Source organism: Canis lupus, chromosome 9 (assembly GCF_003254725.2).
Source record: "Canis lupus dingo isolate Sandy chromosome 9, ASM325472v2, whole genome shotgun sequence".
Taxonomy (NCBI): domain Eukaryota; kingdom Metazoa; phylum Chordata; class Mammalia; order Carnivora; family Canidae; genus Canis; species Canis lupus.
The window spans coordinates 3,395,869-3,411,656 of NC_064251.1; the positions used below are offsets into that span (position 1 = coordinate 3,395,869).

Consider the following 15,788-nt stretch of genomic DNA (forward strand, 5'->3'; position numbering starts at 1 on the left):
GCCGGTGTCAGAGGCTCAGCCCCGCTCTGTGAAGCACCGAGGCGACTTCCACTCAAGTCCAATCCAGGAAACGGGGTGTGTGGGGGGGGATACCCTACACTAGCCTCCCCACGGTCTGTCATCAAGGCCCTGATGCACAGAGGCGTCCATGGAACACGCCCCAGGGCAAGTTTTAACTCTCCCCGGTCGTTAGTTTTCAAGGTCTACTATGTGGCTCCACTTTGTGTTCGAAACAGTCACGTGTAGGCTGTGTTTCTCCATCACGATATCACGGTATATACGGTGTATAATGACAACGCCCACCGCGGCACCCCCGTGGGACCTCAGGTCACGCAGCCTTGCACCACCACCCCCTCCGCCCCACCAACCTCTGAGCCGGGAGATTCTCATGTTTCTGACTCAGGCCGTCATTGGGTTCGAACCTCCTCTGCCTTGTCACAGTGTGAGCCCCCTTTTCTGCATTGTGGCTCACGCTCACCTCACTGCCATCCACTCAGGTGTATTCCGTAAACCGTAGGCAAGGATCATTGCCCCTCACTGTTTATTTTTCCTGATTCAGTTGTCATTTGAGTAGAACATCTCCCCAGGATGTGTCTGCAGGCAGGAAGTGTGCATTGATGACATACTGTCTGGGTCCTTGCTTGTGTCTCTTGACTTCACCTCGCTGACAGCCATCCCGCCCAGGCAAAGGATGTCTGGATATGGTCCTTTCCTTTCAATGGTCTAGAAACATCTCTAGTGAGCTCGGGCTGCCCCGATGAAGCCCACCAACCCGGCCGCTAAAACAACAGAAGTGTATCTGCTCACAGTCCTGGAGGCTGGACCTCCGAGATAGGGGGAGCCTTCCGGGCTGGTTCTCCGGACGCCTCTCTCCGGGGCTCGCAGACGGCCGTCTCCTCCCGTGTCCTCATGTGGACAGACGTACATCCTCTGTACGCATCCGTGTCCTGAGCTCCTCTCCTTAAAAGGACACCCACAAGATTGGCTTTGGGCCCGCCCTAGTGACCCCATTTTAATTCAATCACCTCTTTAAAAACCCATCTCCAAATACAGGCCTTGGTGCCTGTATTGTATTGGTCAGGGCCTCCCCCTGGGAATCTGGGGGACACAATCAGCCATCATGGTCCCCGTCTCGTAGCCTCACGTTGACAAGGCAAGGGGCGGAGTGGCTGTCCCATGGGCGCCCCTGCTCTCTCTGGAGACACGGCGTCAAGTTCCTCATTGCCCTCAGGGCTCAGAAACGCCACCACGCTGTGTCCAGATGTGAGCCCCCTCCTGTCACTGTCCCCTGGACCTGGTTAGGTGTGAAATGGGCCGTATTTGCCCAGTTCGTGAGTGGGCACCTTCTGCACTCGTTCACTCGCTCGCGCATATCCCCGTCGGGAACTCACAGTCTCCACGTTCACCACGGGGCCCACGAGGACGAGAGGAGTGATGCTGCCACCGGCTCAGGCCGCTGGGGCTAGCCATGCGTGCTGACGTGGCTCGCCCTCTGCGTCAGAGCAGCAAAGACGCCCTGAAGGAGGGGAGGCCAGGGCCCGGGCTCGCTGTCCTGGTGTGCCTGGCTGCTGCCACCCGACGCCGCAGGCTTAGACGGCTCTCGGCTCCAGAGGCGGGCTCATGGCGAGGGCTGCTTCCTGGCTTGCAGATGCTCACCTTCTCACTGTGTCCTCTCGTGGTGGAGACAGAGTTTAGTCTCTGCCTTTTCCTGTAAGGACACTAATCCCATCGTGGGGGCCTCACCCTCGTGCCCTTGTCTGGCTGGCCCTGACCACCTCCCACATTAATCCCAGGTACGGGGAGAGTAATCACGCCGGCCTCTCGGGCCTGGCCCCTCGTCATCTCCTCCCTACCTCCTTTCAGAAGCTGCTGCAGGGCCGAAAGGCGAGGGGTGGATGGCGGGCCAGCTCACTCAGCCTTCGGCTGCAGGGGTGAAGTCTGGAGGAACCCTGGCCCTCCCAGGCACAGGCCCTCCCATGGGTTACTCCATCCAAAAGTCAACAGCAAAACAAGACCATAGGTAGCATCTGACTCCTTAGCTGAGTGAGAAAATCAAGTAATTTTTAAAGAAGACAATTCAAATCAGTCCTTTAGACCTGAAGTAAGTAATTTAAAAAAAAAAAAAAAGGTATATATAGTTATCAGATACTGGGCAGAGGAGGGAGGCAGGTGAGCTAAGCCCTGTCGTTCACACCAGAGGCTCAAGATGGTCTGGACGTGGCTAAATCCAACATAGAGTCCCACAAACCTTCTAGGGCACTGCGGACAGCTATCGGGGGTAGAGCTGAAGTTCCCACTGGGAAACAGGGCAGGGGGATGGAGAGGGCTGGGGCCAAGGGGGAACACGTTTTGTCCAGAACCTGCTATGGGTTTCATTGCCATATGTGTATCACTCTGATGAAAATTTAAGATTAAAAAAATCTAATTATTGGATAATTGAGTAAAAGCAAAATTATAATTATAGATGACTAGCATCCTTGCAGCAGGACTCCCAGTTGCAGGAGGGCCAGAGCCCCCCATTCCCCGCACCTCCCTGCCCCAAGTCAGTTGCCCCCACAAAAGGGACTCATCCCCACTAGACCTGCTATTTGCAGCTATGGACGCTTGGCCCAGCTCTGCCCATACAGCCCTGACCCCAGGGTGACTCCTCTGGGCTAGTTGGGTAAAGCCTCCCAGTGGTCTCCTCGCTGCCCCGAGCCCCTGACTGGTTTGGAGGTGCCTGGCAATCCCTCAGGGGCTCCCAGGCCTCTCTGAGGGACAAGGACATTCATACTGACGAGCATGGGGCGAAGCCGGGAGACCACAGGCATTTTCCCCCCCAGTGTTTGTTTTCCTCACTCCCCCCTTTTCCTGACAGGACTGGTCTGCCAACCCGATGTTTGAGAGGAAGGACAATAAGAAGGAAGCCCTGCTGGACTTGGAGGGGAGGGTGGTCAATTCTAACAAGCGCTACGCTGCGGTCAAGGACGCTGGCCTGAAGATCCAAGCCATGGTCGCGGTGAGGACTCAGCCAGAGGGGCCTCCGACAGGCCGCTCACTCTTGGTAGAAGAGGGAGAGCCAGAGATGCCATAAGAATGACGTTAGAGTCATAGAAGGCTACGATCTCTAGTCTGGGAGTCTTATTTTCAAGAAGCAGACTATCCTAAACGTACACTTGTTAGCCAGGTTCCTCTTGCAATGAGTCCCGCCCCCCTCTGTGCTAAGGGGTCGGCACCCCCTACCCTGCACAGAGCAGTACGGACAAGTGACATCTTTGTACGAGGTCAACACGTCTTGTTTCCCTGAGAAGCACTGTGTGAGGCGGGCACTGAGTGTGTACCCGGTGTCCTTCAGGGTCTCCCATCATGAGCGTGAGGAGGAATGTGGAACGAACGTGTGTACGTGGTGCATGGGTACCAACACGTTTAAATCAGGGTGCTGTGCAAGCACACACGTTGCACTCCCGAGAGCATAGGTTGTCCCTTTCTGCCCACAGCCTCAACAGCCGTGGGCCTCACTCTGAGGGACGTGCTGCCTCGTTCTGAGGGAGGAGGCAAGATGGTCACCAGGTGCCCCTGGAAGCACCGCCTGGGTTCCTGCCAGTGTGGGGGTTCTCATGCCTTCCTCACTTGGCAGCTGTTTCTTTCTAGCTCGCAGGTTAGCTTATTTCTGAGGCAAATGTAAAAGGTGGAGCTCTGCATTGGCCTGAAAAAGAGAAAATTCTCCCTTGAGCTCAAGATATTTTCAGTTTTCTGGGGGTTTCCCAGTGCTTGGTACAAAATCATGGATATGGACTTAAATGATGGATCATCACCCCAGACAGCCTGTGGGCCCCACTGGGTGGAGGGTCTATGGTTGGCTGTTCTCATGGTCAAGCCATTGCTTGGAAGGTCATTACCCTAATGGAGTGACTTGACTGGACCAAAATATTTTATCTCGTTCTCAGATCCTCTTCCTTTCCCCTCTGCTGTGGTGCCAGAAGGTCTCCTAAATTAAGATGTTAAACTGCAAACATGACTTGGAAGAATTAACCAATTAATCTGCAACACTCTCAGATGTGTTGGAAATGGGTGTTGGCCAGGGTAGGGGAAGGGTTCACAGCGCAGCAACAAGACAGGCGGAGAGCCAGGGCAGCAGCGGGCAGGAACCTAGGAGAAGTGGAGACCAGCAAGCCGACAAGGCTTTGTTGTCATAGTTGCCAGAGTCTTCTATGCATACGATAGTCATTTGAACCATTTCTTTCTACCTTACACTGAAGTTATTTAGGTCTGTGTCTTCTTTCCCCTCTTAGAACATAATTGCTTGAGGGTGTGAACTGGGTCATAGTCATCGTTTTGTTCCCTATGGCACCTCAGTGTCTTAAAGATTTATCTATCCTCCCATCCACATATCCATCCATCCATCCATCCATCCATCCATCCATCCATCCATCCATCCACACATCTATCCACTCATCCATCCATCTGTCCTCCTATCTACAAATTCATTCACCCATCCATCCACCCATCCATCCACCCATCCATCCACTCAACATGCCAACCACCTATCCATCCATTCCCTAGCTCCTGCTTTGTCCCAGGCATCCTGCTGTATGCGTAAGGCACAATAGTGAAAAGGACAATCAACCCCTATCCTCATATGGCTTGGCATCAAGAGGAGATACAGACTAGACACACATACATAAAGGCATTCAGGGTTGTCATCCATGCCATGGTAGGCACAAATAATGGATTGCTAGAGGGAATACAGGTGAGAAGCAGGGACAGAAGTCAAATCTGAGATGAATGGGAGGTAGTGAAGAAGGGCTTTCCTTTGTGGGGAGGTGACATCTGGGCTGAAACCTAGAAGAAGCTAGATGTGGCCAGAATGGGAGGGAGAAGCCTATGCAAAGACCCTAATGCAGGAAAGCATCTGGCAGATTCGAGAAGCAAAAAAGCAGTTCTGTGTGTCTGGAGTAGGGGAACAGGGACAAGAGCGTCCCAGAGTTGCCAAGAGAGCTGGTTAAAGAGTGAACGGGTGAGCCCGTGAAATGGCAGCCAGCCGTGTGGTCCTATTTGCAGGAAAATGCTGAACTCTTCAGAGCAGATACGACCAGCCAGTCCTGGAAAGACTATGTCAACTATGTCGACAACATGGTCCTGGACGAGTATGACCATTTCATCCACAAATCTCTGAATTACTTCATAGACAACATGGTCCTGGATGTGAGTTATAAGTATAAGATACTCATAGATTTGTGCTATAAAAACGGTGTTATAAGGTCTCCCTTGGAATCTATAGTTTACAGTTCCCTGATGAAAGACCAGGCTATCCTGTTACAAATAAACAGCCGTTAGAACCTGCAGAAGGTGAACTACCTGCCTTGGTTTTAAAACTGAAAGTCCTGTATCCCAGGACCCTCTTTAGGTCCCAGCACTCAGAACTTCAGGTCACCTTAAATCTGCCGTTCCATAAATAGGCTATAGGATACCTAACGGTCCTACCTTGTTGCCCCGGGGCAGTGTTCGCTACTCAAGTAGATGGGGCAGGGGTACCCTCCCATCAGCAGCATCAGCTACTAACCTACTCGGCCCTCCGAGGGGTCCGTGGAAGTGTTCAGCGTGGTCAGCAAAGAGGCTGTGCTGGTTAATTTCATCCTGGCATTCTCCAGCATTTTCCATGGGGGTGGGGCCTCATCCCCCCCCCCCCGTGTCTTTCCCATTACGATAATTCCCAAATGATTTTGAATACTGCCAGTAGGAGAAGATCAAAGGTCCCCCATCCCACCTAGCGCACCCGCAGGAAAGATGGTGGGGAGGACAGCAGGATGCCCTTGTACAAGCTGCAGAGGATGGATGATTCATGTCTGAGCCCAGCTCACGTGACACCAGATGAGCACAGACCCGAAATTCTACGGATGAAAGTCATCATTACTACCGACTATAAGGTTCACCAAGCAGCCCACAATGATGCGAAGTGTCAGCAAGTTAAGTCATTAGTAGTTAATCGGTGGCAATCAAAACATGACGGATGTCCTGATGACAAAATGTCATTCTCCCAAAAATCCCGGAGAGTCCCCATATCTGCAAGTGGCCCAGCAGCAGGAGCAGACCCCTGAGTGAGAGGCTTTAGAAAAGGCTGGGCATCTGAGTTTGTGACCATTGACCTTCCTTTTTTTTTTTTTTTTTTGGACCATTGATCTTCTGTACCAGTTAGCAGTTCACTTGGCCACTAGGAAACACCATCCCTTTTGGTCACAGAGAAAACCAGTGGGTTCTCGAGTCAACCGCCCACAGGGCCGTCATGGGACTATGTTTGGAAGATGAGCAGCTGTGGAGTGGATCTCGTGGCCACTTGTGGGCCTCGGCCCATACTTTGAGGATCACCGGTGTGTTAGGCTAACCTCCCCCAGGTCACCTGACAAATGAGGCGGGCACCCTCAGCCTCGCAGCCTCGCGAGGGGGCTCCAGGGACAGACAGGGTTACAGTGAGCACCTGCTTTACGAATGGGATCCTCCCGTGGACGTGAGCGTTTGTCCTTTCTGGAGCACAGCGAAAGCCAGCCTGCTTCCTGTTCAGCTCCAGCCATTTTAGGGGCTCAACTAATTGGCCTGCAAGGCAATTTTGCCATGAAAATAAAACATAAGAGAGAGACATTAAAAAGATCACGATGAAACATGAAAAAATTAATATCAATTTCTTCTTTCATGAAGAGAAGTGTCCGTTTTCCAAATGCTAGAGTGCAAATTGGTAACTGAGCCCGATACTGTGCCATGACCGCGTCCACACGTTCCTCCCTGGCATATTGTCATGTGTACGTCCACCGACACCCAACGTTCTATGGGAAATAACGAGAGAAGGCTGACGCCGTCACGCTTCTGTCACCGAGGCTTGTTGCATGGTGGCCGACGCGTGCTCAGCTCCCAGGATCGTCTCACGTGCAACCCGGCTGCACCCGGTCTTGTCCGTCGAGCCCACACACCTAGCTGTGACCCGCCATCGTCCACCACGAGGGCGAGCTGGGATTGATATAACCCGGTCCTCATCGCCGGCACCTCCGAGAACTTCGTCAGTGGAGACACGGAACCAGACTGGTCGTCGACCGGTTATTTCATCTTTTAAGGCGAAATTGTCTTCCTGTCAATGAGTCACGAGGCCAAGATGCTCGTGGGGGAGCCGCCTAGCACCGTGGATGTGAGGGTGGTGCTCTCCGGAGCAGCCGTGACCCCATGGCTCGCGGCGGGGCTGCCCACGCCTGGGGGTGAGCCGGCCGGCACCCCTGCGCCTCCCACGCGCTGAGTCCTCACAGCAACCCCGGGGCTCTGTTCTATAAAACCATGATCCTCATTTCATGTACCCGGGAACCTGGGGGCCAAGTGCCCGGCCTGCTCTGGGCCCTGTGGCATGAGCGCGGTTCCCTGAAGCTTGCTCAGGGGTCCCCTGGGGCAGTGCGGGGAGGCCCTGGGGTCCCCCGAGACAACATCAGGGCCCTGGGAGGGCTTCCACCGAACTCAGGGCGTTGACCCCGGGCCGGCCTGTTTCAGGAGAGCGTCGCGCCGCTGTTTGAGGTCTGCATGGAGCTGAGCGAGGAAGGGCTGGTCTTCCATCCGTCCCTGGAGGTGGGCGCGGACCATGGCTTCCTGAGGCTGATCGAGGGCCTGATCAACGACATCTACAATGCAGCCAAGCTCATCCCCCGGCTGGCCAAGGGCCGGGTGAGCTACAAGGTGAGTCGGGGCCCGCGCCACATGGGTGGTGGCTCCCTTGTTGCGGCTTCTTCCCAACTCAGCGGCGCCCGGTCACTTACATTTTACGTGCTGATGGTTCCGAGCGTGTGATGTGTGACGAGGTCCCCAGGATGAGAGGCTGCGTTCCCCTCCCCAGAGGGGCTCCTCCCTGGTCGGCATGGTTTTCTTTCCCGTGGACGCGCCCCCGCCCCAGCCGGATGGCGAGGGTGCGCTCTTACCCCCCGTCCCTGGCATCGCGCTTGCTTCTACAAGTTCAAGGTGTGGTCCCCTCGGCACGCGGGCATTTTGGCAAATGGGCCTTCGCTGGCTTGTGCGTCCAGGTACCGTGGACGCAGTAAACAACCTCAGCAAAACACAGAGCAGATCCTCGGACGCGGAAGGCGTAGGAAGGGCTGCCTCCCCAGAAGGGAGGCCTGAGGAGGCGTGTGTGCCAGGGCATGGTTTGTGCAAGAGTGAAACAAAAACTGGAAGGGACCGAAGTGCCATCCAGCAGGGGAGCGTTCAGCAGCCTCCGGCCCATCCATCCGGGGGCATCTGGACGAGGCAGGGGTGGGAAGGGCTGGCGGCAGGTTATTGAGTGTCCATCAAGTCGGAGAACGACGTTTAGAAGACGGTTTCATTCATTGAAACGAACAGAAATCTGACTTTCTCTAGATACGCTCCTAACCGTGAGGACCGCTCACGTCTGGAAACAGGATGGGGGTGAGGAGGGAGCTGGCAGGGACAAGGGGGTGGCAGGGGTTTTTATTTCAAACACTTCTGCGCTGCTTGAGGTTTGTGATAACAGGCATGAATTATTTGCAATCAGTACTTACAGCAGGAGGCTCTGTGCTCTCAGGGAAGAAGGTACATGTGCACACGTGTGTGCATGTGTGTTTGTACACACACGTGATGAGCTGAGTGCACAGAGGAAATATGCCCCAGCGTCAAGGACCGCTTCCCAGAGGAGCTGAGTTTGGGTCTTAAAGGGTGGGAAGGGATTTCCAGGCAGACGGCGTCAGGCAAAGGCAATGACTTGAGGACTTCGTGGCCACACAAAGGGGATGTGCCTCGACCAAGCGTTCCAGGGTCCAGAATAGAGCTTGTCACCAGAGATCAGCTCAGGGATGGACGTGGGACCCGGTGTGCTCCGGTGTCCGGAGCTCCTGCACCTGCTGGTGAAGACACACGTGGAGGAGGTTAGAGCTAAGCAGAAGGGTCCGCTGACCAGGCCGTACCCCAGCCTGTGCGCACGGCCCCCTTCTCCGGTCTCGTTTGTGTCTGTGGGGTCTTAATCTGTGGAGGTGACTGGTGCCAGTGTGGAGAGCCAGTGCCATCAGGAGAGAAGTTACTGCTGCTCCCATAGGATCAAGAGGCCTGGCAAGCAGGGCAGGGCCACAGGGGTCACGGCAGGTGCAGGGGTGCGGTGAAGGGAACGCCCAGGCCCGAGCCTTTCACCGAGGTGGGGGCGGGCATCCACAGGAAAGGCAGGACCAGCAGGGGAAACAGCTGAGGACTAGCCAGTTGGCATCAATGTCGGCAACTCTGGGCTCCAGGGTCACCTGCCGGGAGGTGGGGTGGGGATGTAGACCCAGGGCGGGCTGGTGTGCAGGTGAAGGGTATGTGCCCTTCGGGGCCCTTCTCTCCTTCAGGATGGGCTAGTCCCCAGACGGGCAGGGTCTCCCCAGCCAGCACGAGCTTTTAAGACATCAAGGCAGCTTAAGATACAGAAAATAAAAGCCATAATTAACACACACGCCCCCACACCTCGAGACTCTCCAGTTTCATGAGTCATTGAGTTGCCTTGTTGCATAAACCAACTTGGGTCGGGTTTTCTGTGGCTCAAAATTCAAGATTCTGTCCAGATCAGGCCTTCCCTGTTCCCTGCTCTAGCCGCTCACAGCAGCTTCCCTGAGGTCCTCGAGCACCTGCTCCCTCCCAGCGCAGGGCCTTTGCATGTGCTTTGCTGCTTCTCTTGCTCTTTGCGCACCAGTCCAGGGGTTCCCAGGACAATGGTTCCTCGGGGAACACTCCCCGACCTCCCGCCAGCTACACGTTAAAGCAAAGCTTGGCGTCAGTGACTGTTTGAGGAACGTCTGGCCCCATGCCTGGACCGCCACCCTCCACGTGGCCAGTGCCCACCCCTTTGCATGCACACAGCAGGTGCTAAGTTACTCCCACACGAGCGAGTCGGTGTGCGAGCCACCCCGGGGTCGGCGGGGCCAAAGCCACCTCCCAGATAATCTCACGGGAGAGCCCGGCAAAGCGGCAAATGGCTCGGTTTTCCACCTTGAGAGGTTAGCAGCGCCTCCGCGGGGCAGAGAGCCGCCCTCCGGGGTGCAGAGCTCGGGTCGAAGCCGGTTCCCCAGGCAAGACGCTGGCTCACCTGCGTGCCTCTCCCCTGCCCCCTCGCAGGCAGACCTGGAGGACATGACGGACCTTATAGAGATGCGGGAGGAGATGTCCAACCTGGTCATCAGCGCCATGAAGGAGGCCGAGGAGTACCAGGACTCCTTCGAGAGGTACTCCTACCTCTGGACGGACGACCCCCAGGAGTTCATGAAGCACTTCCTGGTCTACGGGCGCGCGGTCGCCCCCGAGGACTTGGACCACCGCGCCCAAGAGGCTGTCCCTAAGACGCCGCCCAACCTGGCCCAGTTCCAGCAGCAGGTGCGTGTGCGGGCTTCCCGGGGGGCGGGGGGGCTCCCTGGGCTCGATTCAAACCTTGGGGATGTGGTTTTTAAATGTGGGTTTTATCATTATTCTGGTCTGGTGCCTCCCAGCAGGGCAAGGGACTGCCATGGGAGAGAGCTTGGGACTCCCAGGGTCCAGGAGGAGGGGGCACACCACGTCCCCACGGGGCCTAGGGGGATGGCCCAGGGTCGGTCCCGGGGCAGAGGGACAGAGGGACAGAGGGGCAGGAAGGCGGGATCCACAGCCCGCATTGTGGTTTCCACGGGAAAGGAAGGACCAGCTAGTGGGAATCCTGTCGGTGGGCTCCTGGGTGTAGGGGTGGCCCCTCGCTGCCTGGTCCCGGGCCCTGGGGGATTAGGACAGGGTAGTTGGGGAGCAGGCTCGGGGTTAGTCTGTGGATGAAAGGCAGGCCCCCGGGGGGTCTCTCTCCCAGCCCTGGGAGAGGCCGTCCCACCAGGGGCAGCAAGGCCCCGGGTGCCCGAGCGTCGGACAGATAGGACACAAGAAGACAAGTACCTCGCACGCACACCCCCCTCCCCACGCACGGGGGGAGAGGCGCCTGTGAGCAGGAGCCACCCACCCGCAGGGAGACGCTGCCGGGGGGGGGGCAGCTGGCAGAGCGTGAGGAGCCCCGGCATCACCCTGACCGCGGTCACCTCGAGCTTCTGGCCTATTCTTCAGATTGCCGGAGCTGGGGATGGGCTGCTGGGGCGTGGGGGTCCCCGCCGCCTGACGGTGAGCAGCGGCTCTGTTTTCCAGATCAATTCCTACGAGAAGCTGTACGAGGAAGTGTCCAGGTGTGAGAACACCAAGGTGTTCAACGGTTGGCTTCAGTGCGACTGTCGCCCCTTCAAGCAGGTGCTCCTCAACACCATCAAGCGCTGGAGCTTCATGTTCAAGCGACACCTGAGCAACCACGTCATCAGCAGGTGGGTGCCGGGACGTGGCCCTTCCTGCCGCCACCCTGACCTTGACCTCGGCCGAGGAGAGCCGGAGAACAGGCCTTCATGGTGTCGGTGGGGCGCTCCTCCCGGGCAGGCCTGGGGGTGAAGGCCAGGTGTAGAGGCCAGCAGCCCCCTGCCCCGCATGGAGAGTAGGTCCCAGGGGGCAGGGGTCACCTGGCTGTGAGTGGGACACCTGCTCGTCGAGCATCTCCATGCCTGGGGTCCCGGCGGTGGCAAGGCAGCCCGACATGTCGCCCGTGGGCCAGTGACTGCGCGGTCGGGGCCGTGGGGGCACGGGCCCCGGGGAGTGCCGGCGGGGAGGCCAGTGGGTGGAGCTGGGGCCCTAGGGCCGGGGTCAAGAGCAGGGGTCCTGAGGCGGACAGGAGCTCTCCCTTGCTCGGCAGGGCCCCGCAGCGTAACCGGGGAGCCCCCGTGCCGGCCGCCTCCCCCGACCAGGGCTGCCTCACCACGCGCCCCCACCAGAGAGGGTGACACCCTCACCAGGGCCTCTTGCTCCACAGCCTGGCCGACCTAGAAGCCTTCATGAAAGTCACCAGGACGGGCTTAACCAAGACCCTCAAGGAAGGGGATTACGACGGTCTCGTGGAGGTGATGGGGCATCTGATGAAGGTCAAGGAGAGGCAGGTGGCCACCGACAACATGTTCGAGCCCCTGAAGCAAACCATCGAGCTGCTTAAGACCTATGGGGAGGAGATCCCGGAGGAGACACACCTGAAGCTGCAGGTGGGCAGCAGCCGGCGCCACGCCGTCCAGGGCAGGGGCGGGGAGCAGCCCAGTGTTGGGAGACGGTGGGGGTGCCATCCAGGGGGTGGGGGTGGGGAGCAGCCCAATGTTGGGGGACAATGGGGGTGCCATCCAGGGGGTGGGGGTGGGGAGCAGCCCAGTGTTGGGGGGACGGAGGGAGGTGTTATCCAGGGGGTGGGGAGTATGGGAGCAACCCAGTGTTGGGGGATGGTGGGGGCTGCCATCCAGGGGGTGGGGGTCAGGGAGCAGCCTAGTGTTGGGAGGCAGGGGAATGCCATCCAGGGCAGGCGGGGCAGGGGAGAAGGGAGTAGCCCAGTGGGGGGGGTGGAGGGGGGCACCCAGGGAAGGTGGAGGGAAGTCAGCTCAGTGCCTGGGAACCTTCCAGGGAAGGTTGGGGGAAGCAGCCCACGGTTGGGGGACAGTGGGATGCAGTCCAGGGTGGGGGGCAGGAAGCAGCCCAGTGCCGGGAGGTGGAGGGGGCGCCCAGTGCTGGGGGCCCCCTCGCAGCAGGGGTGCAGGTTCCTGCAAAGGAAGGGACAGCGAGCCAGTGGTTCCACCATTGAATTGTTGGATTACCAAGGCCTTCACATCCCATGGCCCGAGGACGGGCCCACCCGGGGTGCAGGGGACCGGGACAGGGAGCAGGATCAGTGGAGGCCCTGGGCCGGGCAGGGGCCGGCTGCTGCGGGAACTCCCCGACCGGAAGGTCCGAGTGGCAGGCTGACCAAGCAAGCTGGGCAGGACGAGGGCTCCAGGCTGCCTTTGCCCGCCCGTCACAGCTAACGCAGGGTCCTGAAGCCCCCGCCCACCACCCCCTTTCTCTGCTCTCCGCCCTGCTCTGGATCTGGGCCGGGACCCTGGGGCAGACGGGGTGGCGGTGGTGTGGGGTGGGGGCAGAGGGGCGGGAGGCACTGCCCGGGGCCCTACTTTGGAGACAGCAGAGTTTGCAGCCTGTCACGGGGCTGGTGGCCGCCCTGTCACTCTGCCCAGGGGCCAGCGGATGGTGCGGATGCGAAGTGTGCGTGGCCCGGCCCAGGGGCGACTGGTGTGAAATGGGCCTTGAGAGGTACCGCCGCCCACAGAAGGTTAGCTGATGGTAGAGGAGAGGGAAACACGAATCTTTTGTGGGAGAAGAATTCATGGGCTGGGATTCTTTTTCTTCAAAATATTTTATGATCAAAAGTCCAATATCTGCTCAAACGTGGAGAACTTAAAAAGAAACACACACAAACATGTACGTGTGATACACCTGCACATGCATACAACACCTTCACACACATTACAATCATACACACATGACAGATGCACGTGCAAGTACATGGGTGTGCTACTCGTGTATGCACGTGTGCATGCACACACACAAATGTGTACGTGCGATAAGACACCTGCACATGCACACGCACATGAACATCTTACAATCCTACACACACGACACATGCATGTGCAGGTATGTGTGCATACCATACTAATGTGCACGCGCACACTGCACAAACATGCGTGTACAACATGGACATCTAACATACGCAAACACACGCATACAGGTGCACAGGAATCAGGTTAAAACAGGGTGAAAACGGACAATTTGCCGTCTGGTTCACAGAGACATGCCGAGGCGGGTTTCCCGGTTCAGGGGTCCAGCGGCAGCTGCAGAAGGCACCGCCCTGGGGACGCTGTCGGGGGCCACACGGGACCCCGTGTGCTAGTCTTGCGACTCCCTGCGAGTCGTAATACTTCATGACAGAAAGTTCTTTAAAGAACGGACAAGGGAAGGGTCCCTGCGCGTCCCCGCAGGAGCTGCCGGAGCAGTGGACCAACACCAAGAAGCTGGCCATCCAGGTGAAGCAGAACGTGGCGCCGCTGCAGGCCAACGAGGTCAACATCCTGAGGCGGAAGTGCCAGCAGTTCGAGGTAGCGCAGCCCCGGGGTTGGGGGCCCCTCCAGGTGGCCGCGCCGGAGCCCAGGGCGGGGGTGACCCAGCGCTTCTCCGGCAGCTCAAGCAGCACGAGTTCAGGGAGAAGTTCCGGCGAGAGGCCCCGTTCAGCTTCACGGACCCCGACCCCTACAAGTCCCTCAATAAGGTGCGTCACCCAAGGGCGCGGCGCCCTCCCAGCCCTGCCCCAGGCTCCCGTTCCTGGCCTTGGGGCCCGGCAAGTGCCCGGTGTCCGCGCCAGCCCTGGCGTCCCGGCCCGCGGGGCCCCGCCGTACCTCGGCCCGCCCCGGCCCCGTCACGCCCCGCTTGGCACTCACCTGTCGTCTTCCCTCCCTGGCCACCGTGTACCCGTGGCCGAGCCCCGCCAGGTCCCCCTCTGCTCCTGCTGCCATGTCCACAACTGGCATCCAACATGCAGGTGCCACAGGCTGGGCCTGACAGCCCCTCGGGCTCGGGACCGCGGCCTCCAACGGAGGAGCACGAAGACCCCGGTGCCCTTGGGGTCACCCACACGTGCCCTCCCCCAGCCTCCGCTCCCCGCATGGCTTCGAAGCCACTGTTTCCGAAGACCCTTCCTGCTCTTCAGGGTCGTTATCTCACATCGCACCCAGTGGGGGGGTGAGCGGCCTCCCCCTGAGCCCTTGGGCCCCAGACTGGATTCTGAAGAGACCCAGCGTGAGCTTGTTTATGATCAGGCCCGTGCATGGAAAGGCCTCTGGGAGCCGCCCGCACACGCGGGGAGCACCTGCGCATCCACGCAGACACTCACCGGCTCCACGCCGAAGCACCTGCTCCACTCACCTGCTTCGGAGTGACCCTTGCTTCCCTCCTCTTATCTAGACTGTTCTCATTTTCAACGCAATCATGCATCACCTACATAATGCTTAGTAATGTAAAAAAAAAAAAAAAAAAAAAAAAAAAAAAAAAAAAAAAAAACCCAGGAGGTGAGAAGGGAGCAATCTCGAACCTCTCAGGAGGAAATCGGGCATTGGTGCAGGGTCCGTGAAAGTCACTTCTGGTGCCTGAACTCCCAAAGCTGGAGGGCCTGGCCACGCGGCCGGACGCAGGGGCAGGCGAAGGCGGGAGGGAGAGGGTGCTGCTGCGTCCCCCGCCAGGAGGACAGCTGCCCCTGGGCGGTGCCCGGGGTCGGGGCACGGCTCCGGCACTGAGCGCGAGCCCCGCTCTTGACTGCCCCCCTCGCCTGCCTCCAGCAACAAAAGAGCATCGCGTCCATGGAGAGCACCATGGAAGCCCTGTGCAAGTCCGGGAGCCTGTTCGAAGTCACGGTCCCAGACTACAGGCAGCTCAAGGCTTGTCACAAAGAGGTCCGCCTGCTGAAGGAGCTCTGGGACATAATCGTCATGGTGAGGGGCACGGCGGGGACGGCGGGCCCGGGGTGGGTGGGGTGGGCCAGAGGAGGTGCTCCCAGCATCCCCGGCCGCTAGGACGCTGCAGTGCAGCTGACGGAGGCGCCCCCTCTTCTTGGACGCCAGGGTAGCGCACGAACGCTGCTGGCTCCGGCCGGCCCCTCCTCCCGGCTCCCCCATTTTCAGAGAAATGTTAGCTCTCCCCTCTTATTCTCTTGAATGAACTTCAGAATCTCTGTCCAACCCCCCCCCCCCAACAGAAGCCCACCGTGGCTTCGTCCGGAACCGGCTCTCCTCCGTGAGCTAATCTGGGGAGAGCTGCTCTCACGGGGCCCTTCAGGCTTCCCGCACGGAAGCACGCTGTGTCTCCGTTGGTCTTATTGTCCAGGAAATCACAGTAAA

General features: G+C 58.4%; 1 protein-coding gene across 2 annotated transcripts in view; it reads left to right on the forward strand.

Annotated features, from left to right (window-relative positions):
- The window catches only part of DNAH17 (dynein axonemal heavy chain 17), a 95,838-nt gene that overhangs the window by 22,410 nt on the left and 57,640 nt on the right, over positions 1-15,788 (forward strand). For both annotated transcript variants that reach the window (XM_025468164.3, XM_025468165.3), the window contains exons 17-25: positions 2,858-2,998; positions 5,041-5,184; positions 7,504-7,686; positions 10,102-10,356; positions 11,140-11,309; positions 11,846-12,068; positions 13,881-13,997; positions 14,081-14,167; positions 15,231-15,383. In XM_025468164.3, coding sequence (XP_025323949.3) covers positions 2,858-2,998; positions 5,041-5,184; positions 7,504-7,686; positions 10,102-10,356; positions 11,140-11,309; positions 11,846-12,068; positions 13,881-13,997; positions 14,081-14,167; positions 15,231-15,383 — 1,473 coding nt within the window. The remainder of the gene's footprint in view (positions 1-2,857; positions 2,999-5,040; positions 5,185-7,503; positions 7,687-10,101; positions 10,357-11,139; positions 11,310-11,845; positions 12,069-13,880; positions 13,998-14,080; positions 14,168-15,230; positions 15,384-15,788) is intronic.